Genomic DNA, 26,860 nt, shown 5'->3' with positions numbered 1-26,860 from the left:
TATGCATTTTAAGTGTCCCTTAATTGTCTACTTTTTAGGGCCGTTCTATAATTTAGGCTTAGCCTACTATTATTATCAGTAGAAGCGGCTTCTGATAATAATAGTAGGCTAGCCTAAATTTGCTTTTTAGATAGGCCACTTTAGTATTAGTCGTAAATTTTAAATGTGTACATAATTATGATATTATTTTTAATTGTATAGGCTCTTCCATTTGTTGCTATTTAACAACAACAAAAAACAATTGTAATGCCACCTTAATTAAACTTACAACATCTAGGAAGCGCGCATGATACAAGTTACAAAACTAATTTGTTGTGTAAGCGTCCTTTTGCCGCCCATAGAGGGCAGTCACTACAAATTCACGTGCGTCCCGTCTTAATTTTTCGTGAGTAGTAATGGCTGCTGTGGCGCTTGTGCAGGGAGCAAGCAGAGGTCTTGGCTTAGAGTTCTGCAGACATCTTCTCTTAAACAAATCTCCAGCAGCCGTTATAGCAACATGCAGAAATCCGGACGCCGCACAACACCTGACAGAACTGAGCGCGCAGCACGCGGGTAGGATGACTATACTGAAACTGGATGTCAACAGGGAAGATGACATCAAGAGAGCAGCTGAAAGTGTCAAATGTGCCTTTGGGAAAGTGGATTTGATCATTAATTCTTCAGCTATGCTTCACCCGTCCGGTAAAGGAGAAACAAGTTTACGGGACGTGTCAGCTCAGGTGACCAATTTACCTTTTTTTTAAATCAATATTGAAATAGTAGGTTTTGTGTGATATATTCAAATGTTATGGAAATGTAACAATATATGTTTTTTTTGTTGTTGTTGTTTTTTAACAGGGAACAATTTCCACTTTGGCCATTAATACGGTGGGTCCTCTGGTGATGGCCAAATATTTTGTCCCCTTGCTTCAGAAGGGAACAGGGGCGTTTGGCCAGCAGCCCCCAGAGAAAGAGAAACAGCACAGTGGCATCATTGTGAACATGACTGCTAGAGTGGGATCTATAGGAGACAATGGTTTGTATTCCTATGCAAGACTGTTTAAGAGCAAATCTTTCTCCATTAGGTTTACAGGCGTGTTTTTTTCTTTTAGGAGGTCGGGGAGGCAATACAATTTGATGATGACATACTGCACAGTTTGAGAATAAAACAATGCAAATATTGGAACAAACTGTAAATTAATTAAATAAATAAATTCTAAAATGACAACAACGACATTCTAGCAGAGTGTGAGTAGCTTGCCTCCCCTGAGCCCATTGAGTTTTAACAGCTCGCATGATAGTTCACGCAAAAAAAAAAAAAAATGTATCCTATAGTTTAGTCACTCTCAAGACATCCTAGGTGTATATGACATTCTTTTTTCAAACTAATACAATAGGAGTTCTATAAAAGAAAAAATGCCCTGGTTCTTCCTACGTCTGACGAGGGTAACGGGTGTGCAATGTCGTCAGTTGTAGCGTAAGCAGTTTGAACTGCGAGAGGCACTACACTTTTTCCGGAAGTTGAATCCGTAAGGTGATCAGCTGGAAGCTAGATAATTTACTTTGTAAAGTTTTAAAAATTGATATTTTTCTTACACAAACACTTCACTTCAGAAGGTCTGTATTAAACCCCACCAGGAGCCATGTGGAACACTTTTATGATGGTGTATTGAATGAGACGTACATAATTCACCCTTGTTATTAAATATGGTTCTATATACTGCCGAGGATTAACACAGTACTGTTCAGGGTTTGTGGTCCCTTTAAGTTTGTCTGATGCTCGTTGACTTTTGACGTTGGTCAACACCCACTTGGGGGGTGGGTTGTGTGTTGTGTTTTTGGTTGTTATTAAACGAGACTCATGTGCTCAACGTGAGTTGTCGCTTGTTATTCACAGCAATTTCCACAATGGACAGATGCACTTTTATGGACTTCAAAAACAAATAAACATTCAGTGCCAATATAAAGCTTGGAAGAGCCAGGACATGCTTTAATGTAACTCTGATTGTATTAGTCTGAAAGAAGAATGTCATATACATATAGGATGACTTGAGGGAGAGTAAATCATGGGCTAAGTTTCATTTTTGGGTGAATTATCCCTTTAAGAGCTTAAGTTTCTGCTACCAATTAGCTGATTAGGGCCCTGCAAATATGACAATAACTAAACAAATGTAACACGTCTTATTATTTTGTGCATACTGATGCAAAGAAAAAGATTTTCCACAATGTCTTCTGTCCCCATTTAAGTCAAAACTTGAATATGATGCTGCATTTCAGAACAGGGCCCAAATGAATAACACCTACTAAAGCCACATCTGGACTATTTCTGTCTGAACCTAAAACTCATCTCTTTTTTTGATTTATATTTCTGTCTTCAGCTCTTGGAGGCTGGTACAGTTATAGGATGTCTAAAGCTGCCTTAAACATGGCCACCAGAAACCTGTCCATTGAGTTGGGTCGAGGACGATCTAAAATTGTGTGTGTATCCCTACATCCTGGAACTGTGAATACAGATTTGTCACGGCCCTACCATCGAAACGTATCCAAGGATAAGCTGTTCAGCACAGAATACTCTGTCCAATGCCTTATGAACATAATCAACACTCTAAACATAGACAAAACAGGGAAAGCCTATGCATGGGACAGCAATGAAATACCTTGGTAAACATTCACGTCAAAAACAACTGCATTCTGTGTGTACCTCAATTTAAAATAAGGTTGATAGGAAGGTGACAAAAATATAATGGCAAAACAGGCAATGTAAATCAATAAAAAAAACTTTTTCGGTGTTTTAATTTCTGAATTCTGTTTTTGGTTTTACCTTATAGAATAATTCAGTTGTCATTTGTCTTCACCACATTTTGAACAGAAAACTAGAAAAACTTTCCGAGTAGTTGTTGAGGTCACTGATGTCATATTAACTGCGGTTTCCGAAATTATTTGGCCCTTCTCAGTCCTGTGGCTATTTTAGCATGTGTTCCACCCACAGTACTTTCCAGAAATGTTCACAATGAGGGAAATGGCATTTCATTATGCAATTATTCTGCTGTTCTAAACCTAACTGAACTGACCAAAGTCAGTTAACTATGGCGTTTGGATACTTAAAACTGACTTATTTTCTTTTTTTGTCACTGGTTAATGTGGTATTTACTGGTCTCTGCTGGTCAACTGTATTTTACTCCTCTCTCCATTAGGTGGCCAAGCCAAATAAGCAATCACTAGGAAAAAATAAAATACATTTTCATCTTAATTTGGCATTTAATTATATATGTGTAAACATGAAAGAACTAAAAATGTATTTGTTTTGAGAATTAAATCCTTTTTAACAATTCCTGTAAAAAAAAGAAACATTTGAAAATAATGCATATGTAAAATTTAGTTTTGCTTGATCTTGATTTTTTTAATTTATTGCAGAATTGCAACTTTTATTATTATAAGTAAATAAAGGTGTGACGTATTTTTTCCCATCAGTCAAAAACGGTGTTGACTGATGTGAAAACTTTGTTTCTATGGTTACTAAAATAAAATACTGCATAGTCTAGTCCAGGGGTATTCAAAGTTTTCTGGGGTCCCCTCAGAACCTTCTGGAGGACCCCAGGCCCCAGAAAATGTCAGACTTCAGAGAACAAAAAACAAGGCAAAAACGGATAAAGTCTTGTGGCCATATACATACCGGTACTTTCCAGAATTGTATACCTGTATGTTTAAGACATTAAATATAGTACAATTTAAGTATGGAAACGATATATGTTTACAATAATGTCACACTTACTATTTATCTAACAGTTTAAATGTTTTTTTCATACATACAAATATAAAGATGGGTTTTATTGTCCCTCATAAAAGGTTCATCACTTTTGGGTGAAGTTTGAAAACCCCTGGTCTAGTCAACCAAATCTGTATTTCGTTAAATTCAGCAAGAAGAGACATAAAAGAGAGATTTGAAAATAGCCTATTTTTATTTTTAATGACTTTTAAATTTTGCCTGCATTTCTTCCATAAGTGTTCATTTGGTTACAAATATCTCCTTTAAACTCTTCTCTGTCTTCAAAATACCATTTCTCACCTCCATGAAAGACTTGCTTGCAGTGTTGGGTGTAATTAGTTTCTGTAATTTAATTACAGTTACTTCTGATGTAATTGAACTAAATACTAAATATAATTATACATAATTCAATAGTGGACTTAACATCAACATTTAAAGTCTAACTTTAAAATGCATGTTTTTATGTATCCTCACATTTGTTATACTTTGGTCAGTTAATAAGAGTAATTTATGTAGTTTTATTATACTATGTGTTTAAATGAATTAGCTGTTTCATGTCTAACCTTGAATTGCTTAACTCAAGGTTGATATACGATTTAGAAAGTAATTAAAAAGTAATTAGTAATAAGTAATTAAATACTTTTTGGAGAGAGTAATTTGTACAGTAATTAATTACACTATTGAAGATGTAATTAGTAACTAGTAATTAATAACTTTTTTAGAGTAACTTACCCAACACTGCTTGCTTGACACCTGAGAACCACTAAACAGAAACTCCCCTTTGACCTCATTCACCCCACACGCATTCGTGCTGAGAGAAACCGCTTTCAACGGATAGATGGATAGATGATAGATAGATAGAATCAACACAACAAAGTGACAGGTACTATTTATTTAAAGACTTTGCCAATTGTTAGGAACATGTAGGCCTAGTACTTTGATCTTTTGTTAACGATAATATTTGAGTATTGTTGTGTGTATGCGCGCGCATGGCGCAATGCTTGAGCTGAGCTGTGTAAAACTGGCTCGTGGAGCCATTCCTGTGGTGACGTCATGAGCCGGTTGTTTGACGGGTTGGCTGCCGCAGCGCTACAGGACTACCGAGTATATGACCGACAATGACCTCAACCGCAGCGTATGTTAGTCTTACCGTTTTGGATTCAACACTTGTAAACACGCGATTTTATTATTGCCACTGCTGTTATAGTCGTTTTATAGATTAAATCCGTGCATTTGGTTAGGTCATTAGCCACGCGTCTTATCTTATCTCGAGTGGGCGACACATTCAGCGCGCGTCTGTGTTTTGAGGCTCGCCTCCAACCCTACCGGAGTCGTGCGCTGTAGACCTTGCTGTGTATTGAAATATGGATAAGGCCAAATCAGTGATTGATCAGAAAGGTTCAGGTCCTTGCTACACAAACGGCATGCACAAGCCAATCCGGCGACAGCTGAGCAACGGGAGCTGTAGCCCGTACAGTCCGACTGACGATAATTACCACCATCTTCACCACGACCCTCAAGCCAACGGTTCCCCGGCGAAAAGGTGTCGGCTGCGGAGGCGATTGGAATCGGCGAAGAAAAACAGACCGCGTAAGTTTAGAGACACCTTCATTGTTCAGAGAGTATCTGTACATTTGATTTTCACAATGTCTGGTAACAACAATGCTAAGATACACACATACCTCTCTAGGTTAGGAGGTGTTCGAGTCAATATTTAACACATTATTGCGAGCGCATGATCGTCGCGATTAAATTGATGGCACATTAATACCTTGCCCTATTTTTGAGACCCTATTAACTGGTATTTAGATTGCATTTGTGATATACTTCAGTTAACCCTCACGATTTTACCTCAGGTAGCTCGATCTTTGAACGGGTGCAAAGTGGAAATGGAAATCTTAAGAAATGTATCGATTCCTTTATTTACTAAGCTACTTTTGAGAGACTCACTGTTTTTGGGGAGAAGATTAGTGCAATTCTTATCGCATTTAACGTACGTTACTTCCTTTGCCAAATTGGGAGATGGTTGACCACAAAATATTTTTAGTACAGAGGGTATGTTGACAGACTTTTTAAGTACAGTAAAGACAGTAACTATTTGGGTGGATGTAATATGAATGTAATGATTTTCTGTTTATTAGTCAGATAAATCAGTAACCGCTGACTGATTCATCGTGTTTCGTTAAAAAAGCGGGATCCGAATGAACCGAGTCACTAGTCTCGCTGTAGCAGTAGCTGTGAAAAGTAGGGCCAATTGTCGAAAGGCTTGATTGGATTTATTTTCATTTAATATTACTTGCAAAATAGTAATAAAACAAGTAGTACAAGAATCAGATGATTTTAACTGTCAGTGTTCTCTTCGTATCTATCAGCCAAAGGATGACTTGAGTTCTTTAACATGCATGAAAATACTTTATTTAAATTAAAACTGATTCTCAGTTCCCAACCCTACAACAAACTGTCGTTTATTTCTTAGCTGTGTCTGACCTGTACACCGAGAGTGTCTTTTGTTTTGATGAAACCTTTGAGTCTTCTTCTCCTTTCCTGATTGGTCGATGTGAAGTCAGGAGGTGTGTTGAAATCGCTCCTGATGTAAAGGCTCGACGCGTTTTGACCAATCAGCGCTTCGCTTTTGTCTTCGCGTGGCCGTGTTAAAGGGCCAGGCAGAAACGCCCCCACCATTCACTATTTAGAATTTCTCCGAATTTATTCACTTTTGCTTAACGACGCCAAGAATTTAACTTTGAGAGCGTAGTTATGATGACATTACAAGCAAAACTGACCTACTGATTTCTGTCTGTTTGCGGGCATTCCTACTGGTTAGGCTTATTGTGTTTGCACTTGAATATATTAGGGCTACCAGCAGGATGAAGTTGAAGTGTTCAAAGAAGCCAGGTAAGACATTACTTCACCCTTGTGTGATGTTACAGAAATAGCTTGCTTCCTTGGAATTGCTCTGACAGTTTTAGAAAAAGTTATACTTGCTGCACATTCTGAGGATTGCAACACTATAAATGGATTTGATTTTTGTTCTTTGCTATTTTCTCAAGTGCAAAAATGTTGTTGAACAAGGGAATTTATGTCCGATTTAGTTTTTGTTGCCAAAGCAACAACAACAGAGAAACAAATGCCTGTTACAATGCTCATGCAGTTTAGCGAGTCTTAGTTGTGTCAGCCTGCAAACCAGGCCAGCTTGTCTACATTCCTCAGCTCCAGCCATGTTTTTTGTGTGTAGAAATACCTTTGCGGTATTATTCTTTTATTTACACCCATGTAAATGGTGTTACAAATATTCTTACCAGATAAACAGTACTCTGAAGTACTGTATCAACCTGTTAAAAATTAAATTTCTGCTGGGAAATGGCTCCTGTGGGCTATCTGGCAATATAGGGCTATCTCTGTTCTCTTTGGTTTTTCAGTGGTTTTGTTCAGAGACGTATGCGCACAAAGTGGACATGCATTAGATATTTACTGTTTAAAAAGTCCCCTTTAATATATTGGACCATAAAGCATACTCTATTAAAATATATTTTATTCATCATTATAATTAGATTTATATTAATTATTTAAATGGCAGTTTTGGCATTAGAATGTATGTTTTGTCTGCTTTTGCAGTACGTGAGATTATAGTGCGAAACAATAGTTCTGCTGTGAGTGTTAAATTTGGCTACATAATCGGTTGACATGTTTGATGGTTTTAGGATCTCAGTGGTCTTCATTCTCGCTCTTATTTTTGCACAGCCCCTTTCTCTTTCACATGAACACTCACTTGGCTCGCCTCCCATGTCAGTGCCTCTCCTTCACCCAGTCACATTCTCTCTCGCCACTTTTTCCGCCTTTGACCAGCTCCTCACATGGACACTCTTGCCTGCCAATTTTATCTCTCTCTCTTAGTCTCTTTCCCTTTCCATGCCTCTGCTGACTGGGGGATGTAAACAGACCTGTCACCCACATGAGTTGTTTGATGTCATAATGTCACACGACTGTCGCACCATGTTCTCCTGCTGCTTCTGGCTCAGGTCATTCAAATCAATGAAGAAGCAATATTGTTAATTCCTGGCTAGGATATTTCTGTTTCTTCTGAATTTTTCCCCTTTAAATTAGCATGTATTTTCCTTTGTGGTGCAGTTGTTGTTTTTTAAGAATGAAAGCAAAGCACGTGGATATTTATTTAATTGGGCTCTCGTCCACTTAATTTGCATGCTCTAAAATAAGATTGATGCCCAAAATAAGCATCCACATCTATTTTAGGGAGGAAAGGAAGTGTGTGGGTCATTTGTGATGATGTTGTAGCAGAGATCATTCTGGTCAAAAAACAGGTCACCTGTGCAGTAGCAGGTCAGTCATAAATCTGATTGGAGAATCAGATCTGAGGTCAGCTTGGTCTGCGTGTGCCAGGTTGTTCAAGTTCATAATCTGTGTCCCTGACCTGGCTGGATTTTTCCTGATATCTCTGGGTTCAGCCCAGTGAACGTCTTATGTAAGAGTCATATCAGTAATAATGTACCAATATGACTCTTACATCAGACGATAAGATAAAACTTTGCTCTATCTGCTGGTTAAACACTGATTGGTAATTCAGGTCGGGTTCAAGATTTCTGTCTGCTGATCTTTTCAATTTATTTCAAAATGATGGAAACAGACCTGTGCATCTGTGAACGTCTGTACATTCTGCTGCCTTAGTGTGTGTCTGTCTGTCTGTCTGTTGCGCACCTGCTAAGCATCCTAGAACAGCCATTTTGCAGCCTTGTGGCTGTTGCCATGGTTACTGCCTTGACTCCTCATTAGCTGCTGCAGTGTTGTTCATCACTGCCTCTCTTCGGTTGGCTGCTTGCAATGTTTGAATTAGCTTCCTTGCGTTCAAAAATTTGCATGTTTTTTCTTTCTTGGGCTCTCACCAAGGCTGCATCTAGTTGATCACAAAATACATTTAAAGCAATAATATTATGGACTATTGTGATGGCAAAGCTAAATTTTCAGCAGCCATTACTCCAGTCTTTAGTGTCAAAGGATCCTTCTAAAATCATTAGGTGTTTTAGACTTCAGCTGACGCTGGATGTCTGGTCGATGACAGATGCCGCTTACAGTAAGATTTGAAAACGCAGACGTGAAGTCGGACACTTTCTGCTTCCTGTAGTTTCCATGTATTTGTCATACAGAAAGAGGTCTTCATTCAGCACTTTATATCCTGCTTAATACAGCATCTGTTTGTATAAGAATAGAGTTTAGAATAAGCCTATACTATTTAAATGCCATTGAGTTGGGGTGACACAAACATGACACAATATAACATTACCATTACATGAATAGAGCTACTGTTATAAAAACACAGATTTGTGAGCATTACTGGAACTGAAGGATATAAGAGTAGACTTGATCATTATTATGCGGTGAATCCGACCAATCGTGGAACAGCAGTGCCGTCTCCCAGTCACTCTTGCTGTACTTTTAGGCTATATGTCACAGTGATGTGGCATCGGCGCTGCCTCAAGTCGGAAAAATATTTCTAGCAGTCATGCAATACTTCAAGTAAGAAGCCAATCAGTTTGCGCAGCGCTGCATGAAGTCAAACACACTTATTAAAATGCTGATTTGTTGTGTTTGGACAGTTGTGCTGCTTAATGTTTTTGTGGAAACCATAATTTTATATAGAAAGTTCAAAACAAAACTGCATTTTTTAAAAATAAATCTTTTGTAACATAAATGTATTAGTGGTCACTTTTTCAATTGAATGTTTTTTCTGAAGAAAATATTCAAATTTTTCTTAAAACATTTTAACTGACCTTTATTATGTTGTGGGATCGAGGGCTTTTTTAGTATTTTTAAGTTGTCAGTCCAGTTTGTTCACTTTCTTAATCTTAGAAACACATGAATTTACACAATCCCATTAATCAGTCTCTTTTTCTCTTTCTAGCCTTTCCATGGTTTGGGATGGATATTGGTGGTACTTTAGTAAAGCTTGTTTACTTCGAGCCAAAAGATATCACCGCAGAGGAGGAGCAGGAGGAGGTGGAGAATCTGAAGAGCATACGCAGGTACCTTACCTCCAACACAGCCTATGGTAAAACCGGCGTCCGTGATGTGCACCTGGAGGTACGCAACCTGACCATCTGCGGTCGCACAGGGAACCTGCACTTCATTCGCTTCCCCACCGCTGCCATGCATAGATTCATACAGATGGGCAGAGATAAGCACTTCTCTAGCCTGCATACCACACTGTGTGCGACCGGAGGCGGGGCATACAAGTTTGAGAATGACTTCAGAACGGTAAGAAGATGGCTGCAGTATGGCTTTCATACAGTTTTGATAATAAAATCAAACGTTTAAAATACATCTATGTGGGGTAGGATTTTGAAATGGTAAATATGTTGTAATTCTAATATATAATTAGAAAAGTAAATAATTAATCGCACATTTTTAAAAACAACTGAATTTTTTACATTTTAATTCACAGTTACTCTCCAAAATAATGTAGAAAAAACTTAAAGAATGAATAAAAATCAAATGAAACTTCTTTCTTTTTTATATTTCTTCTAAATTTTTCTTCTTTTTATGATTGAAGGCCAGTATCACTGATACTAATACTGGTACTGTCTTAATTAAGTCTTTTGTTTAAACATTAATGATAGACATTCAGCATTACAGTATAATTGAAAGCTGTCAATTTCAACATTATTAGGCTTTAAATAATAACTTTTAATCAAAGTGAACTTAAAAAAAATCTTCATTATGATAAATGTCATATTTACCTGTGGCCCTCCTACTGGTCAAGTATGAAATATACAGAAATTTAACAAAGATATCAAATAGTCTGCAATGTATACTTAATCAATTAAATATAGATTTAATCCTTATTAAAGCAACAATTTTCTGTTACCTTTGTACTTCGATTAACATTAATGAAAGACATACCAGCAACTGGTTTATTAGGCTGCTGTCACTTTACGATCTCCTGCTGGCAAACATGACATGGATCATAATTTTTACAAGCATTGTCACGCGCATCAAATTTTCTCAGAACTCTTTAAAGATGCCATAGAATACACTGATACAATATTTTAACTTGTTCTCTGATATGTACATGGCTTAGGTAAGGGCAAAAATTCTCCAGATACGTTTTTACGTGTCAATTTACAACCCTAGGATTTGTCCCTAGAATGAACTTGGCTGTTATTACCTTATGTGGAAGGGTCATCATGACTAAATAATAATCAATCAATAATAATGTTGAGCTCTGCTGTAATTGCCTGTTTCACAGCAAGGCAGCTGACTTACCGTGCTAGACAAGCTTACAATTAATAATAGTACACATTTAACTTTCCATATTACAGCACATGCACACTTAATGACAAGTGCAGTTATTCAGCAAACACAATCACAAATAGTCGAGAGATTCATGCTTGGATTTATTACAGTTCATTACTGAGAAGTGAGTCGTGACAGAACACATACCGACTGAATGACACTTTAATTTAAGATAAAAATCTTAAATGGAGCTTAGTTGTTTATTCCTGTTTTCAGATCATAAGAGAGAGAGAGAGAGAGCTTTTGTGCACATGGATGCCAGATTGCAAAGTTTAAGTAAAACACCGGATAGAATACTTGTTCTTTTAACAGAAAAGCTCTCATTGGGGGATTTAAATTACTGAAATGGCAACCAAAAGCATGAATGCTCGAACACTGTTTTTGTGTGATTTTTTTGGTCACGTTTTTATTTTTTAAACTCTCATCTGTAAAACAGAGCAGGCTGCATGCCAGGATCACTTCATTGTAAAACGAAATTGTAGTATCAGGGTTCGTACGGGTGCTTGAAATCCTTGAAAGTGCTTGAATTTTGATGTTGTGTTTTCAAGGTTTGAAAAGTGCTTGAATTTTGGATAAAGTGCTTAAAAATGCTTGAAATTGTAACTATTTCTTTTACAACAAATACCTATCTGACTAAATAGTTAGTTTATTAAATGTAGAAATAAAATGTTGGAGAGCCTAAAATTAAACCTGCCTTGCTCGCGATCTGCTCGTCTATTTCCATGTGTGACTCCGCCCCCATGTTGTCGTTTCAATGAACGTTGGCTGAAAGATGCTAAATACGAATTTTGGATCAAACTGGCACTAACCCCACGAAGTGCCTCTTGTAAAGTCTGCAAAAACACTTGCAGCTTTTCACTATGGGCGAGTCTGCTCTTTCGAGTCACATGAAAGGTAGGCTAAGTCATAGACTTTCAAGCTAACTAAAGTAGTTTACTGTAGCCTACACATTAGCGCCTATTTGTTTAACTTGCACTATTAACTGCTAGCTAGGAATTCAGAGTAGTGACAGAGTACTTATATCATGTATAATGTGATAATGTAAGATTAGCATGTCCGTTATGACATGTTCATTTGTGGAATAGGCAGTGAATGTAGCCACAAATCCGCAAATTAAAACCTACAAACGTTAGCTCAGTGAAAATAATGCATAAAAATAATGTCAGATGGTCATACAAGTAACTTAGTGCTGTCAAAAATATTGATATTTTGATATGCATCGATTAATGAAATATCTGAAATGATACCTCTCCTCTTTACACCTGTTGCTCTCCTCTCTGCCTCCTCTTCGGCCGACAGGTTAACCCTCTGAACACTAACGTGCTGACGCGTTCTGCTGGATTTTTCTTTATGACAGTGTGTTAGTGTGTGATCGGTCTGAATTTCGCATGGGATGAGACACATAATTCTACAAATTCCTGCAGATTTCCCGCTCATATCTGAAGTGCGCACATTCCGTTATAAAGCCGACCTCTGACATACAAGTAAATAAAACAAAATAAAAAGCTCCTTTTCCCAGCGTATTAATGGTCAGACACACAAAAAATGTCACAACGTTCATCTGGGTGTGTATTAACGTAAATAGTCGTAAACAGTTCAGAAGAATGAGTAACAGGAACAGTGTTTTGATTCCACACTTGCGTCTGGTCTTAAAGGGGCAGCAGTTATTCAAACTACAAAAAGACAAAAGATCACTTGCTGCTCTTTACTGATTAACTTGTGTAACTTTAACAGATTAATATGTATTTTTTAATTTTTACAATGAAAATCCAATATTATTTTAAATTTGATACCTTTGATAAGTTTCTCACCTGAATATAGTTAGACCTAGGCCTACCTAATTTATTTGTGCTATTGTTTTTGCTTATTTGTTCTTATTTTATTACAGTTTTCTCTTCTTTTTACCATTTGAAGTCAAGCTTTCTTGTGCTGTATGTAAGCTACTGCAACACAATTACCCCGTTGTAGAACATGCACTGTAAGCATATTTGTGAGATAATTGAAATGGTAATTGATCAATGTTTATGAAAAAAAAGCTTAAGCTTTATCATATAAAGTGATCTCTTCAGAAGAAATATTTGATAGCCTAGACTTTTAATAGACATACACACACAAAAAAAGAAATTAATTAGAAAGAGAAAAGGTCAATGAGCTGAATCTGATCGACTGTCTACCTCAAAGACGAATGTTTGCATTTTTAAAATTTTCAATAAATGAATTAAAAGTTAAGTTAACCCGTCGAGTGATTTTATTTAGGGTTATAGTTTTTACAATTACCCAAAGGCAGGTTAGATAGTAAGCAAAGTCTACTTAGAGAGTGATACATTTCAAAGAAATACAACTTGTGATTTGGTTAAATATCTGATCCTTCTGCTTTACGAAACACAATTTTGGCTGTTTATAGCATTATCTTTTTAATGTGACGATAACACGAAATAATAATTTTGACAATGTATTGGTATGTCATTTACAGTGGTGTTAGGTGCTGGAAAAATCTTTAAAATTGACCTTGAAAGTGCTTGAAAAGTGCTTGAATTTGACCTCTGAAAAGGTGTACGAACCCTGTAGTATTCATTAGCCGCTTAGCTATCTGTGTACAAAGCATTTAAAGCATTTGCATGAATAAGAGCGTGATTATCTAATGTTAAAGGTGCCCTAGAATGAAAAATTGAATTAACCTTGCCATAGTGAAATAATAAGAGTTCAGTACATGAACATCACATACTGTGAGTCTCAAACACCATTGCCTCCTACTTCTGATGTAAATCAAAAACACCACAGAAAAATAAGTGATTTTCAACATAACGCCAAGCGTTGGGGATCATTTATATATAGGCTACGCCCCCAACATTTGCATATGTCCGAACATGTTCATTGTCAGGCGGAACTGACGGAGCCGAATCATCGGGACTGCAGGTAAACAAGCGACACTTGAGGATAGCAAAAACGGCAGATCATGGACAATGTCATGTTCCAGGCTGCGCAGGGGACGGGAGGACTTTTCTACCCTTCCCACAGATAAAAAATGTTAACAGCCACGGTTGATGTTTATAATCGGATACCACAATTTAATTAAAGATCGTTTGTTTGTTTGGCTCATTTCAAGCAAGCTTTGCTCAGCGTCTTAAACTGAAGAAAGTGGCAATTACAAATGTATTCCTGCAAGCAATAAGCAGCGATTTTATCCACTTATTGACTGTTTTGTCTGAGGGAAGGAAGAGTGTTTGTGATTGCGGTTGCCAGTTTTCGGTAATTTAAAACCCATTAACATAGCTTTTCTGTGAAAAGAACACGTATACTATCCAGTGTTTCACCTAAACATGTACAATCAGGCAACCATATGCACACGAGCTCTCTCTCTCGCGCGCGGATGAAGTAGCAGGGCTCAACACAAAGGATTTTTTCTACTGGCCCGCTTGGGCCAGTGGTTCACATTTTTACTTGCCCTGCCAAAATTTGTACTGGCCCCATCACAAAAAAGTAATAAATAAAATAAAATAAGCCTAGTTATTGCTTTTGTTGTTTTTGATCCATAAGGTTGACTCCAGAAAGCCTAACTCGGTCTGTAATGAAATAAGAACAAATAATAGAATTACGAGCAACAGCACAAATGCAACAGAAAAAAACATACAAATAAAAAAGTTATTGTCAGGTTTTTTGTGTAGGTCTGAACTAGATATTCACGTAGGCTACAGAAATAGTAATCAAATGTAAAATGTTACTACATAATCTTCACTGTATAAATATAGATTAACCCTTAATAAAGCTATTCAGTCAAAGTTCTTCAGGATTTTTTTCCCCCTGCCTTTTAAAACCATAGACTGTATAAAAGGAGAACGCTTCCCTGTCATTGACGCATATTTTCCGGATTTCACTGTTATACCGTAGGGGGCGCTATGACGCACCTCCTGTATAAATTCTCCTGATCAAAATATAGGTGAAAAAGAAACAGAAGCGCTAGCTCATATATGAGATCAAGCCAAGGGGGTAATCTAGCGTTTGGAAAGCGTTCCACCCCTAGGGGCTGCCATTGCTAACCAAGCCATCACCTGCTGTTAGCATCCCATTGACTCCCATTCATTTTTGAGTCACTTTGACAGTGAATAACTTTACATCTGAGACGTTTAAAGACTCCATTTTTTCATTGTTTATTTCTAAAGAAACACGACAATGCATAAAAGGCTCCATTACCTTGTATCTTACACTATCGCCCCGCAGAAGCTGTTTTTGTAAAAATAGGCTAACGATTGCGTCATAACCAACGCGACTCTGTCGCACAGTTAAGAAATTACCGTATAGACCTGAGGAGACGCTCGCAGGCAATCTTTTACTGTCTATGAGACAGTCGGGGGGACGTGGAGACATGAAGTCTGATAAAGTCAAGGGGGAAGAATGGGGAGAAGCCCATAGTGAGCCAAAAGCAACAGGAGAAAATATTTAAACAACGTGATTCAGCTTTCACTTTCCACATCTACTAGAAGACCTACAGCTGTCAGACAGGAGGCTCACTTTCACATCTACGTCCTCCAGCTCCGTCTGAGCCTGCGCAGTTCGCTCAGCCATCAGGAAGTGAGTGCCCCTAGGTTGACTTCATTATTTAGCCGTTGACGTCAATGAGATCGCTCGGTCCATTTCTTTTACTGTCTATGGATCAAGCCTGCAGTCTCCCTCTAATTTACTGAAGCTTTCGCGCCTCGATCGCCCCCCGGTGACCGGTCCCAGTATAGCCGCCCTCTGTGTTTTCTAATGGACGCGAGACAAACTGAAAAATAAAACTTAAACTAATTTTGGGGAAAAAATATTTGATGTCATTGAAGGCAGTTATCATCATGCTGATTTCATTTCAAGTGTTCGTTTTTAAAATAAATTTAGTTTTAGTTAGTTATCTGACTCTTTAAAAACGGGGGGTGTGACGTCATGATTGACAGCTGAGATCGACGTCTTCTCTGAGTGAAGTTGTCACTGAGGCACTAACGGACTTTTTTCGGAATTTTTGGGAGCAGATTGGAGCTTTAGCTTTAATTTCTACATTTACATAAATGTTTATTTCACACCAACATAATTTATTGTTCTTCATCTGCGAGAGTTTGGGCGGGCTTTTGATATCACAACTGTACTTCCTGCTCTACTTCCTGCGCTCTACTGCGCAACTCCGGTCCCGAAATCACTACTGCGCAGACTTGGTCCCAAGATGTCAGCGCCGTGCACCCCCGCCTGAAAGCTTCAAATATGGCAAGCGGAAGCGGATGATGTCGAGTCGTCCATATTTTTTTACGGTCTATGTATGATATGCATATGAAAATTGCGATCATCAGCAATAAACAGCAACTAAATAAAAAACTGCTTACTGAATGAGAAATCACCCCAGGACGAGCTATAGGACTGAAGCTTTGAAGTGTTGCAGTGGATCTAACAGTTACTGCATCTGTGTTCTACATCATCGTTCTGAATCCCATCTGGATGTAACGTTTATCTTTTTCAAAACCGCTTTTTCTCAGCTTTTTTTAATGAAACGTACACACATTCAAGTGTTGATTAATAAAGAATGCATGACGCTAGAATAAAGTAGAAGGTCTGTTCTTTCTTTTGATATATTTTCATGTTTTGATAATTCTGTGGGCTATGAAACTTGTGAAAATGACAAACGCTCACGGTGACTGCCATTTAGGGTTTAGTTACCCTTTAAAAGACATAACTGACTATGTTTACGATGATACTCGACAAGTTTGGCATTTCCGTGCGCTGCAAGACGCGTGTCGTGGGTGCGCTTAAGCTAGTTTTGCTGCGCCACGTGAGAACCAAAACTCAGAGACACTTTGTCGTCTATGAGTGCTTGAATATTTAAATATTTGCACAAAATATCAACTTCAGTGAAAATGCAACACTGGCCCGAGCCGGCAAGTGACAGTTCCGTCAACTGGCCTGAGTGTCTTTCACGCTGGCCCCGGGCCATCGGGCCATTGCTTATGTCAAGCCCTGCAAGTAGGCTGCATTTTATCAATCTCCATTTGAGATGTTCTGCTTAAAGTGTCATTCAGTCGGTCTGTGTTCTGTCAGTGTTCTGTTCTGTGAACTGCTGTGTGCTTTGAGCTGCTAAAATAAGCCAATCAGAGCAGAGCTCAACATTAATATTCATGACTCTTCCAAATAAGGTAAAAACAGAGCATTACATCCTAGGGACCATTTATAGGGTTATAAAGGGACCTGTAAAACTGTATCTGGACAATTTTTGCCCTTAAATAAGCCACATACACTCTATGTAGATATCAGAGAACAATTTAACATGTTATTGCCTGATATTTTGCAACTAATAAAAATGTATCATCAAGAACTTTATTTAAAGCCAGGGACACACCAAGCCGATGTTTGGCTGTTGGGCAAGGTCGAGCCGTTTTTAAATAATAAAAATAAGAGCAAAAGTGATGAAAGCGAGCAGGTTATTCAGAACTGAACAGAGAGAAGGCTGAGCAACACTGTGGAAATAATTATACATGAGCAGAGAGGAATAAAGATTGTGATCAGCGTGATTGATATTAAAAACAGTAAGCGCTGCCTTGTTTATGGTTTGTTTCGCGAGGCGACAACACAGTTGGCTTTTATCAGCGCTAGTTCTGTTGCGTTGGTTTGGTATGTCCCTACCTTAAGGGATAAATTTATTACATGCAGAGCAGTGAGTCGTCATGAATAATTGTTTCCCCTTTTGTAGATGGCAGACTTAGAGCTGCTGAAGTTGGATGAGCTGGACTGTCTGATCCAGGGGCTGCTGTATATCGACTCAGTTGGTTTTAACGGCCATCCTGAATGCTATTACTTTGAGAACCCCTCCGACACACAGAACTGCATCAAGAGACCCTGTTGTCTTGACAACCCTTTTCCCATGTTGCTGGTCAACATTGGCTCAGGCGTCAGTATTCTGGCTGTGTACTCCAAGGACAACTACAAACGTGTGACAGGCACCAGGTCAGCACAGCTGAGCAATTTACACCATGTAGCAGAAAACTACAAAACAAGTGTAACACAACCATACAAGCTAAACATTTACATTGTTTGGCAGACTAAAGTAAACATTTTATCAGTATATGTTTTTTTCTTTTTCTGATCTACTCATGGTTACTGCTGTGCATTACCAGGAACCACTTTAAATGTATTATACACTCTCAAAAACTGTGATAAAATTAGTATTTTGTGGTTTTGTCCATTCATTTCCAAAGGAAATTCACACAGGGATGTTTTACTTACAGTAAGTGTTGATAATGGTTGAAAAAGCTTGTAGTACCAAATAACAAGTTAACAATAATACAAATTAAAAAAACACTACATTACTGGTTGTAATTTACCAGATATTCTCCAAAGAAGGCTCTTCGCTTATTCTGTCTTTTCTGTGAGCAGCTTTCGCTGAGATCCATCCATACCATGGAGCTTTTTTTCTCCAGCATTAAATATGACCATTGGCCATTAGTTTACCTGTGGCCATTTTCTAACCACATGAACCCAATTGTTTCCTCCTCTCTCATGGGCACCGAATCAAAGCCTGTTAGAAGCACAACAATGCAAAATCAACTCCTGCTGTGTTATTTTTTTCTTTTGAAACATGAGACTGTGTCATCTTTAGAAGATCTGTGATTTACAACAGAGTAGGTTGTTAAGTTTATTTTAAATGTGGTTGTACCAGAATGGAACAGCCTTTCAGCATTGACTGAAACGAAGGAGATCATCTGTTGGCAGTAGTCAAAGCTCTTGTCACACTTTAAAGAGGATCAATAATTATTACACTCATTCGTCAACATTTTACAAATCCCTGTGTGTGTTTCCCTGACACTTTTACAAAAAATTCTGTTTAGTAATTCTTAACATTTAGCATATTTATTAGATTACAGGTCAAATGTTTGGAATTAATGATTTTGAAAGTTGCTTGTGCAAACCAAGGCTTGTTTATTTGATCAACAATACAGTAAAAACTGTAATTTTGAAATATTATTAAACATAACTGTTTTTTAGATTTTAAAATGTAAACTAATCCTGTGATGACAGCTGAATTTTCAGCAGCCACTACTTCAATCACATGATCTTTCAGAAATCACTTTGAAATAGATATCTTATGTGAAGTTTTTAAATGTCTCTTTAAAGGTCCCGTTCTTCGCGATTCCATCTTTCAAACTTTAGTTAGTGTGTAATGTTGCTGTTGGAACATAAATAATACCTGTTAAATTATAAAGCTCAAAGTTGCCAAAATGCCAAACAAAATATTTTATTTAACAGAAGTTCGCTTTCAAAGCCTACAGCGAATGGCCGGTTTGGACTACACCCCTGCACTTCCTTCATGAATGACGTCACTAGAACCGTTTGTTGACTAACCCTCCGCCCACAAGAACACGCAAAATAGGGGGCGTGGTCTTGTTGCTCTTACGTGGAGAAGAGCGCGCATTCAGCGCTTGCATCTCCCCGTTACGATAAGAGGCGGGAACTTTCCAGACAAAGTGCGCTAAGCTGCTGTCCAATCACAACACGGGAAGCGCTGGCCCAATCAGAACTCGTTACGTGTTTCTGAAGGAGGGACTTCATAGAACAAGGAAATCATCAGGCCGTTTTTAGGACAGAGGAAACAGCGCTGTACAGATAAGTAAATTGTGTGAAAAATACTGTTTTTTTTTTACACGCGAAACATGAACTCGTTATATTGCACACTGTAAACATAATCAAAGCTTCGAAAACACGCGAAGAACGGGACCTTTAAATCAATTGAATACGTCCTTGCTGCATATAAGCATTCATTTATTTTTCAAAAATCACACTTACCCTAAACCTATGAATGGTAGTGTATCACAGTTTCCACAAATTAAGCAGCACAACGGTTTTCAACATTGATGATAATGAGAAATTATTCTTGAGTACAAAATCAGCATATTAGAATGATTTCTGAAGGATTATGTGACACTGAAGACTGGAGTAATTATGCTGAAATTTAACTTTGCCATCACAAGAATAAATAACATGTTCAAATATATGATTAGAAAGTTTTTATATTTTGCAACATTACTAGATATAATATAAAAAATATTTTTACTGTGTTCTTAATTACATAAAAGCAGCATTGGTGAACATGAGACATTTTTTCAAAAACAAAAAATCTTAATTATTCCAAACTTTTGACTATAGTATAATATCATATAATAAATACACAAACCATGTTTTGACTCTGTTTTTCTCTTTCACTCTTTTTCTCCTGTAGTCTTGGAGGAGGAACATTTTTGGGGTTGTGTTGCCTATTGACAGGTTGTGAGACATTTGAAGAGGCTCTCGAAATGGCCAGCAAAGGGGACAGCACCAACGTGGACAAACTGGTGAAGGACATCTATGGAGGGGATTACCAGCGCTTCGGCCTACAGGGGTCTGCGGTGGCTTCAAGGTACAAAAGACACTCTGTGTTTGTGTGTCTGGTGTCAGGTGACAAAGATCCATGAGTGAAACGTGATGCTATGGGGTCTTGCATGTAGGTCTGCCTGTTTCATGTGACACAAATGTATGAGATTCCATTCCTTGGTTATTTTAATATACATTACTCTTCAAAAAAATATGCTGTCAGTAAAATTATTTAAAAAATAAATAAATTGAATGCGTTTATTTAGCAAGAATGCATTACATTGCTGAAAAGTAACAGACATTTGTAATATTACAAAATATTTAAAATAATGACCGTTCTTTTGAAGAATTCTGATGTAAAAAAATTAAGGTTTCCACAAAAATTGTTTTCAACATCGATAATAATAAGAAATGTTCCTTGAGCACCAAATCAGTATATAGAATGGTCTCAGAAATGTCATGTGACACTAAAGACTGGAGTAATGATGCTGAAAATGATGCTTCATCTTTGCCATCACAGGAATAAATTACATTTTACAATGTATTCAAATATAACATAATTTTTTTAAACATTTTAATAATATTCACATTATGACTGTTTTTTCCCCCAGTATTTTTTATATAAAAAAATGCATCAAATAACATGTTACATATACATACATACATACATACACATTAATTATGGGTTTATTATATATTTATATTTTCTTTATTTTTACTTTAGCAATAAACTCCAAAATATACACAGACATTTTTGCATTGTTTTCTGTGAGTGTCAGTTAGGTTGGGTACATAAATATGTGCTTGTGTTTATGTTCTAGTTTTGGTCACATGATGAGCAAAGAGAAGAGGGACAGTATTTCTAAAGAGGATTTGGCCCGGGCAACACTCGTCACCATAACCAACAACATTGGCTCCATCGCACGCATGTGTGCAGTCAACGAGGTGTGTTGTGTTTTTGTGCGTGAGTGCATGTGTGTTTGTGTGTGTGCATCTGCATGCAGTCAGCTGCAGCTGTGAGCATCTGTCTGGCCACTCTGGGCTTCTCTACAGTGTTGCCTTGTAGCCTGGTGATCAAGCAGCATTGTACAGGGCTTTCAGGGTGTACAGAAAAACCATCAGAGCAGTAACTCCCAACAATACCTGGAGAATACAGTTTTTTTTTTACATTAGCTAGTATCTATGACAAGGTGATGATGGCAAGAAATCAAAAACATTGATTTAAGCACCTCTTATAAAAAATCCCTGAAAGGAATTGCTTATATCAGGACTCCCTCTGCTGGTACAGAAGAAATGCTGCAGGAATCAACCTGCTGGATTCAGTCAGTGAGTTATAAACAGACCCACGCAGAAAGGATGTAGCAATCAGATTTAATCATGGTAAAAAATGAGTTACAGTGTTCCATGAAATTCTGCAGATTTTTTCCCAAAATGAATGCAAAAATGATATGGTCATAATAACATAGTGATGTGATTGTGTTTTGTCCTGTAGAAAATTGAACGGGTTGTTTTTGTGGGGAACTTTCTGCGTATAAACACTGTGTCGACAAAGCTTCTTGCTTATGCTATGGACTTCTGGTCTAAGGGCCAGCTGAGGGCCCTTTTCCTGGAGCATGAGGTAATTATATATTAATTAACTTTTATTCAATTGCTTTTATTGTCTCATATTTGTGAAATACACTTTCTACACAGTTTAAATGTTTGGGGTGGTAAGATTATTTTAATGTTTTTAAAATAAATATCTTATGCTAAATACAGTGAAATATTACAATTTAAAATAGGCTTATTTTTCTCCAGATTTTAAGTAACTTTTTTTTTCTATGCTGGCTCTACTCTAATATGCTGATTTTACCATTAATAAATGTCTTATGCTGCTTCATAATTTTGTGGAAACTGTGGTATTTTTTGATGAATAGAAAAGTCAAAATAACAGCCTATATTTAAAGGGGTGATGAATTAAGAAATCAACCTTTCCTTGAGCTTTTGATATATTAAAGGTCATGGTAATATAAGAATATCTCTGAAAGTTTCAGAGCTGAAAACTTCCTTGTTAATCAAAAGAAAAGCTTTTATAGTCACCAGGCCCAGAAAACAATCATGTGCCGCATATTGACGTCATCGAGTGGCGAAACACCGCCTCTACAGAATGAACACGTCTAATTAAGTAGCCCCGCCCACCGACTAATGGAGCTGTTCAGATCGTGCTAGCTAGCAGCAATAAACATGCTGAAGAAGATAGCAAGATCTTATGCTGTTCCTGGTTGTGGAAGAACACAGTCTCTGCATATAAGCTTCCTTTGGAATCTAATATTAGGAATGTGTGATACTTTGTAAACAATTCTCAAATCGAGCTGGATTTGCAGACATATTGAGATTAAAAACACAATGCTGTACCTTCTATATTGGATCTGACAGGAATGTTGCAACACACTTATGTGAGTAAATGTCTTTTTTATATTTAATAATAGTCCCGGGGCTATGTGTTTTCCAGACGGTACACTGTGTAACTTTTTTTGTTTTATTTTTAGCTAAAACACTTAGTTCTTTCAAAAATATATGTGCTCATTAATGTATATTTACTTCTTTCAAGTTATAAAGTATTCTCGTAAATTTATAATATGCAATTGAAAATACATACGGGTGAGAGTTCGAATGCTGGTCGCCATGTTGCCCCTCCATCTTGAAAGTACATTAGCCAAAGAGGGACATACCCGTTAATTCAAGCTTCGCCTTTCGCGTTTTAACACTCGATGGCACCGTGTCGAATGTGAAGAGGGGGCTTGCCATGTTAATCTTGGACTTAATCGACTAAAACAGTGTAAAAGTCTTTTTACTGTCCCTTTTGAATGCATCAACTGAATCCATTTTCCATCGGTAATGTTTAACAGTGACAGTCTCTTAGAATCAGTTTATATGGCAGTAGTTCAATTAAATGATTGTTTTTTCTCACATATTGTTTGTTTATATGCACACTTATATGAGTGTATGTGCGTTTCAGGGATACTTTGGAGCTGTTGGTGCATTTCTAGAACTGCTGAAGACATCTGAAGATGCATAAAGAAGGGAATCATCATGTCTGAAATGGAACTTCAACTGGAATACTGGGAACACTGGGAAATTTGAAAGAAGCCATTATAGTAATTAACCTGTAAATAACCCATAAAATAATATTTTAAAGAATATTTTTATGAGTAATTTAGTCTCCCTCAGACTGACGACTAACAGAACCTAATTGTTCATTTGTTTTCCTATCGTTGTTGCTGTTCTCCTTTTGTACTGTTTGTAAATAACATTGTGTAGTGAACAGGGAGCGTTTAATGATGGCCAAAACCTGCTGCGTTTAAAGTTTCACTGTTCTTGACCTGCCACCGGGTGAGACACACCGGGTGTGTTCAACGTTAACTGTTTTGGGCTCTGTCAAACGATGGACCCTTTTGTGTTAAACTGCTGTTCAGACCCCAAATGATTCTAATTCAGATGCAAGCCTCAGGTGCTGTGTTGAATGTCCCGGCTGTTTGGGACACAGATCCTCGGAGTAAAGAAAAGACACTGTTCTCTGTATTGCTTAGAGCTGCCTTTTCTGGATGCCTCTCCTTTCGCTTATCCTCTTTGCTAGAGTTAATGTTTTTTTTTTCCATGTCATTTTAAACGGTTCAGTTCAGAATCAGTTAGCTGTTGGAATTATATCAGAATAGTTGAAAAATATATATTTGCTCTGATTCACATGAAGCCTTTAATTGTAAAAGGATACACAGAAAGCTCAGGGTGTCTCAATTTTAGTTCTGCAAGGGAATTCTGTGGGACCAAGTGGCCAATTTTACACTTCAGATAAGAATTCCAGTAACATCCCTAATTTTTGTCCTCTTTGCCTCTATTTTTTTCCAACCTGCCTTTTCCTATCTAAACCAAAGCTATTTCATTCATCTTCGTCAGAATGCACACAGTTATATACATATACCTCCTCTTTGGTTGCCTTCCTCTTGTCTGTGGTTTGAAAAAAACGGTACTAACAGTAGCCAAGAGTAGCCTATTGTAGCGGAGAGATGACAAAACAGCAGGATTAAGTCAGTATGACAGCAATTCCCAGAAAATGACAGCCAACCCGCAACCCCCTTTTCTTCACCTTTCAAATATCAAACGTGTTCGGACAGTTCGAAGACTCGCCCATTGTGTTTCCATTGTAGTGCCAAACTGAGAAAGGGGAGGAGTCCAACCACACCGTCTGCCAATACAAGCATTCCTGCTTTGCCAGGCCATGCACCACATAACTTCTCTCAAAAGTCGCCTAGCATTATCGTATATTATGATAAAATTCTATATTTAATCCAAAATAAAAACACTACTCCCTTACTAGTTAAATTCTGTTCTTCAGCCCTACTTGCTGTCTCTCATGCCTTTGTGATCACTCTCTTCTTTTAACTTATGTGGCTTTTTTCCTTTCTTTTTTTTTTTTTTACTGAGATTTCAACCAAAAAAAATCAGAATTAGATTTTGGGGACCTCATGTCAAATGCAATATTTTATTTCACCTCTTATGTGAGTTTTCCGGGGAGTTAACAAATGTTGTATTCCTTTAATTTTTAATTATTGCTTTGGTTGGCCTTGTATATTTGGCATTACATTATTTTCATTCTAGATTTGGATGCACTGTTTTTGTTTGTTTACCAAACACTATATAATAATGTGACAGCAGTATACCATATGGATGACTACATTCATGAAGATTGTATATTCATGGTATTGTTAGCTAATTTTTTTTGCCGCACAATCCTAGTAAGATACAAGCGTGAACATGCATTATAGTGTTCAAGCCTGTGCACTTGCATATTTCTATGCTATACCTAAACAAAGCTGTCGTCTACTGTTTATCAGTTAAAAAATACAGCTTTGTGTTTTGCAAACATGGGTGAGGCTCTCAGAGACCGGCAAGATTTACAGTAACTTATCATCGCAGTAAGCAGCAAAACAAGCTGTCAGTTACAGCAATTTTGTATGTTGAAGAAACAACACAGACCGTGTTAGTCTACATCGCAGAAGGTAGATTATTTCAGTGTCTCTAAAAAGTTCACTCCCCTTGCTATGCAGTAAAGTCAGTTGCTCTGAATGTTGTTTGCTGAAAGCAGCTTGGTTGGAGTCATGCGTCTCTTAGAAACTGGCTGCTCATGTCCTGTTTGCCACTTGTCAATAATGCTGTTATGCAGAGTGAAAAGTGTATTTGAAACATTGTTCTGTTTCCTTTTGTTTCCTACTGACAATTTTAAACAAATGATCCTTTGTGTTGCTTGTTTGATGCTACTCTAATGGATACTTTGTGCTGTTGTATCAGATTGTATAAACATGTAAATATTCTTAACTTTGTTTTTCACAGACGTCAGTGAAGCCTGTGAAAATGTGTGGTGGTCTTAAGAAAATATGAGACTTGATATCTGTGTGATTCACTGGGTTTAATTGATGCTATTATGCATAGACTCAAGAAAGGACATTTTAAAGAATAAAAGTAAAGAATAAAAGTTTAAAAAAAAATGCATTCTGTGGGTTTTATTCCGTATTAATTGCTTAATAGTCTCCTAAGTTAACCCAGTGAGAATAGACACTTTTGTGTTGTTGTCATTTATTCAGTCACCCATTTTAAATGCTTAAACTTTAACAAATACACCGGTTTGTTATAGTCAACAGTGAGTTAAAATATTTTCTTCTCTAAGCACCTTTCCTTCTTTCAACACTTGATTATACACATACAGTTCACTCAAGTACACTAAACTGAACCCGAGAGAAGGAACGAGGACAAAAATTTCAAGAACAATTAAACCATTCACTACCCCCTCTCAAACTTACCAGATAAATGTTTTTCAAAAGCAAATGAGTGATCACCTTTCCCCCCCTAGGGTAATATGCATGGGCAAATCGCTGTTCTCCTGCTATCTCTTGTCTGATCCCCTCAGTTAAGCTTGGGATTGAACCCTAGGAACTCAAAACGCACGGTGAGGGCGGGGTCTTAAAAGTACAGTATTAAAAAAAAAAAAAAGTTTAATGTTTCTCTTGGGTTTTTATTCATTTCAATAACCACAAATGTTTATAATTCATTCAGGGCATTAACAATAGATTTACATTTTTAAACATCTCTCAGGGAACGTTAGTGTAGCTACTAATTTTATATTACTTTACACAGCACTAGTACACTAGTAAGAGTTTGACCAACAGAGAGTTTGATTTGCTCGGGACGAATTTCAACAGATTGTGTCCTGAAAACGTACTATTGAAAATCCATTAAAACATTAGCACCACTTGAAAGTCATTGTATAATAATAATTTGCACTCGTGATGAGAGGTAAACATGGCAAATATGAAATATCCGACCAGTTAACTGTAGTTTTAGACCAAGCTGCCCCCTCTACTTCCACCCATAGACTGTAAAAAAAAAAAAAAAACGTCCACCTCACGCTGGCTGGCT

The 26,860-nt window shown here is 37.4% G+C and overlaps 2 protein-coding genes across 3 annotated transcripts; both read left to right on the top strand.

Annotated features, from left to right (window-relative positions):
- Window positions 1-337: 337 nt before the first annotated feature.
- zgc:65997 (uncharacterized protein LOC794398 homolog) lies at window positions 338-2,774 on the top strand. The gene is made up of 3 exons (XM_067454597.1): window positions 338-719; window positions 838-1,015; window positions 2,358-2,774. Exons 1-3 carry the CDS (start codon window positions 396-398, stop codon window positions 2,642-2,644), a joined length of 789 nt encoding a protein of 262 aa, XP_067310698.1. The 5' UTR covers window positions 338-395; the 3' UTR covers window positions 2,645-2,774.
- Window positions 2,775-4,635: 1,861 nt separating this feature from the next.
- pank1a (pantothenate kinase 1a) lies at window positions 4,636-25,930 on the top strand. 2 transcript variants are annotated; one of them, XM_067455568.1, is made up of 7 exons: window positions 4,636-5,335; window positions 9,660-10,012; window positions 17,757-18,010; window positions 20,280-20,456; window positions 21,232-21,355; window positions 21,903-22,028; window positions 23,409-25,930. In XM_067455568.1, the coding sequence occupies exons 1-7, from the start codon at window positions 5,110-5,112 to the stop codon at window positions 23,466-23,468; spliced, it is 1,320 nt and encodes a 439-aa protein (XP_067311669.1). In that variant the 5' UTR covers window positions 4,636-5,109; the 3' UTR covers window positions 23,469-25,930. The 2 variants fall into 2 exon arrangements, with proteins under 2 accessions (XP_067311669.1, XP_067311670.1); XM_067455569.1 differs by lacking the exon at window positions 4,636-5,335 and adding an exon at window positions 6,313-6,640.
- The last annotated feature ends 930 nt before the right edge of the window (window positions 25,931-26,860 follow it).

Source organism: Pseudorasbora parva, chromosome 10 (assembly GCF_024679245.1).
Source record: "Pseudorasbora parva isolate DD20220531a chromosome 10, ASM2467924v1, whole genome shotgun sequence".
NCBI classification, from domain to species: domain Eukaryota; kingdom Metazoa; phylum Chordata; class Actinopteri; order Cypriniformes; family Gobionidae; genus Pseudorasbora; species Pseudorasbora parva.
The sequence above is the reverse complement of the archived record's forward strand: the minus strand, read 5'-3'. Positions and strand labels throughout refer to the sequence as shown.

Coding starts and splice junctions, on each gene's coding strand:
- pank1a (XM_067455568.1), top strand. CDS start 5,110: ATGGATAAGGCCAAATCAGTGATTGATCAGAAAGGTTCAGGTCCTTGC. Junction 21,356..21,902: donor GCATGTGTGCAGTCAACGAG/GTGTGTTGTGTT, acceptor TTTGTCCTGTAG/AAAATTGAACGGGTTGTTTT. Junction 22,029..23,408: donor CCCTTTTCCTGGAGCATGAG/GTAATTATATAT, acceptor TGTGCGTTTCAG/GGATACTTTGGAGCTGTTGG.
- zgc:65997 (XM_067454597.1), top strand. CDS start 396: ATGGCTGCTGTGGCGCTTGTGCAGGGAGCAAGCAGAGGTCTTGGCTTA. Junction 720..837: donor TACGGGACGTGTCAGCTCAG/GTGACCAATTTA, acceptor GTTTTTTAACAG/GGAACAATTTCCACTTTGGC. Junction 1,016..2,357: donor GGGATCTATAGGAGACAATG/GTTTGTATTCCT, acceptor TTCTGTCTTCAG/CTCTTGGAGGCTGGTACAGT.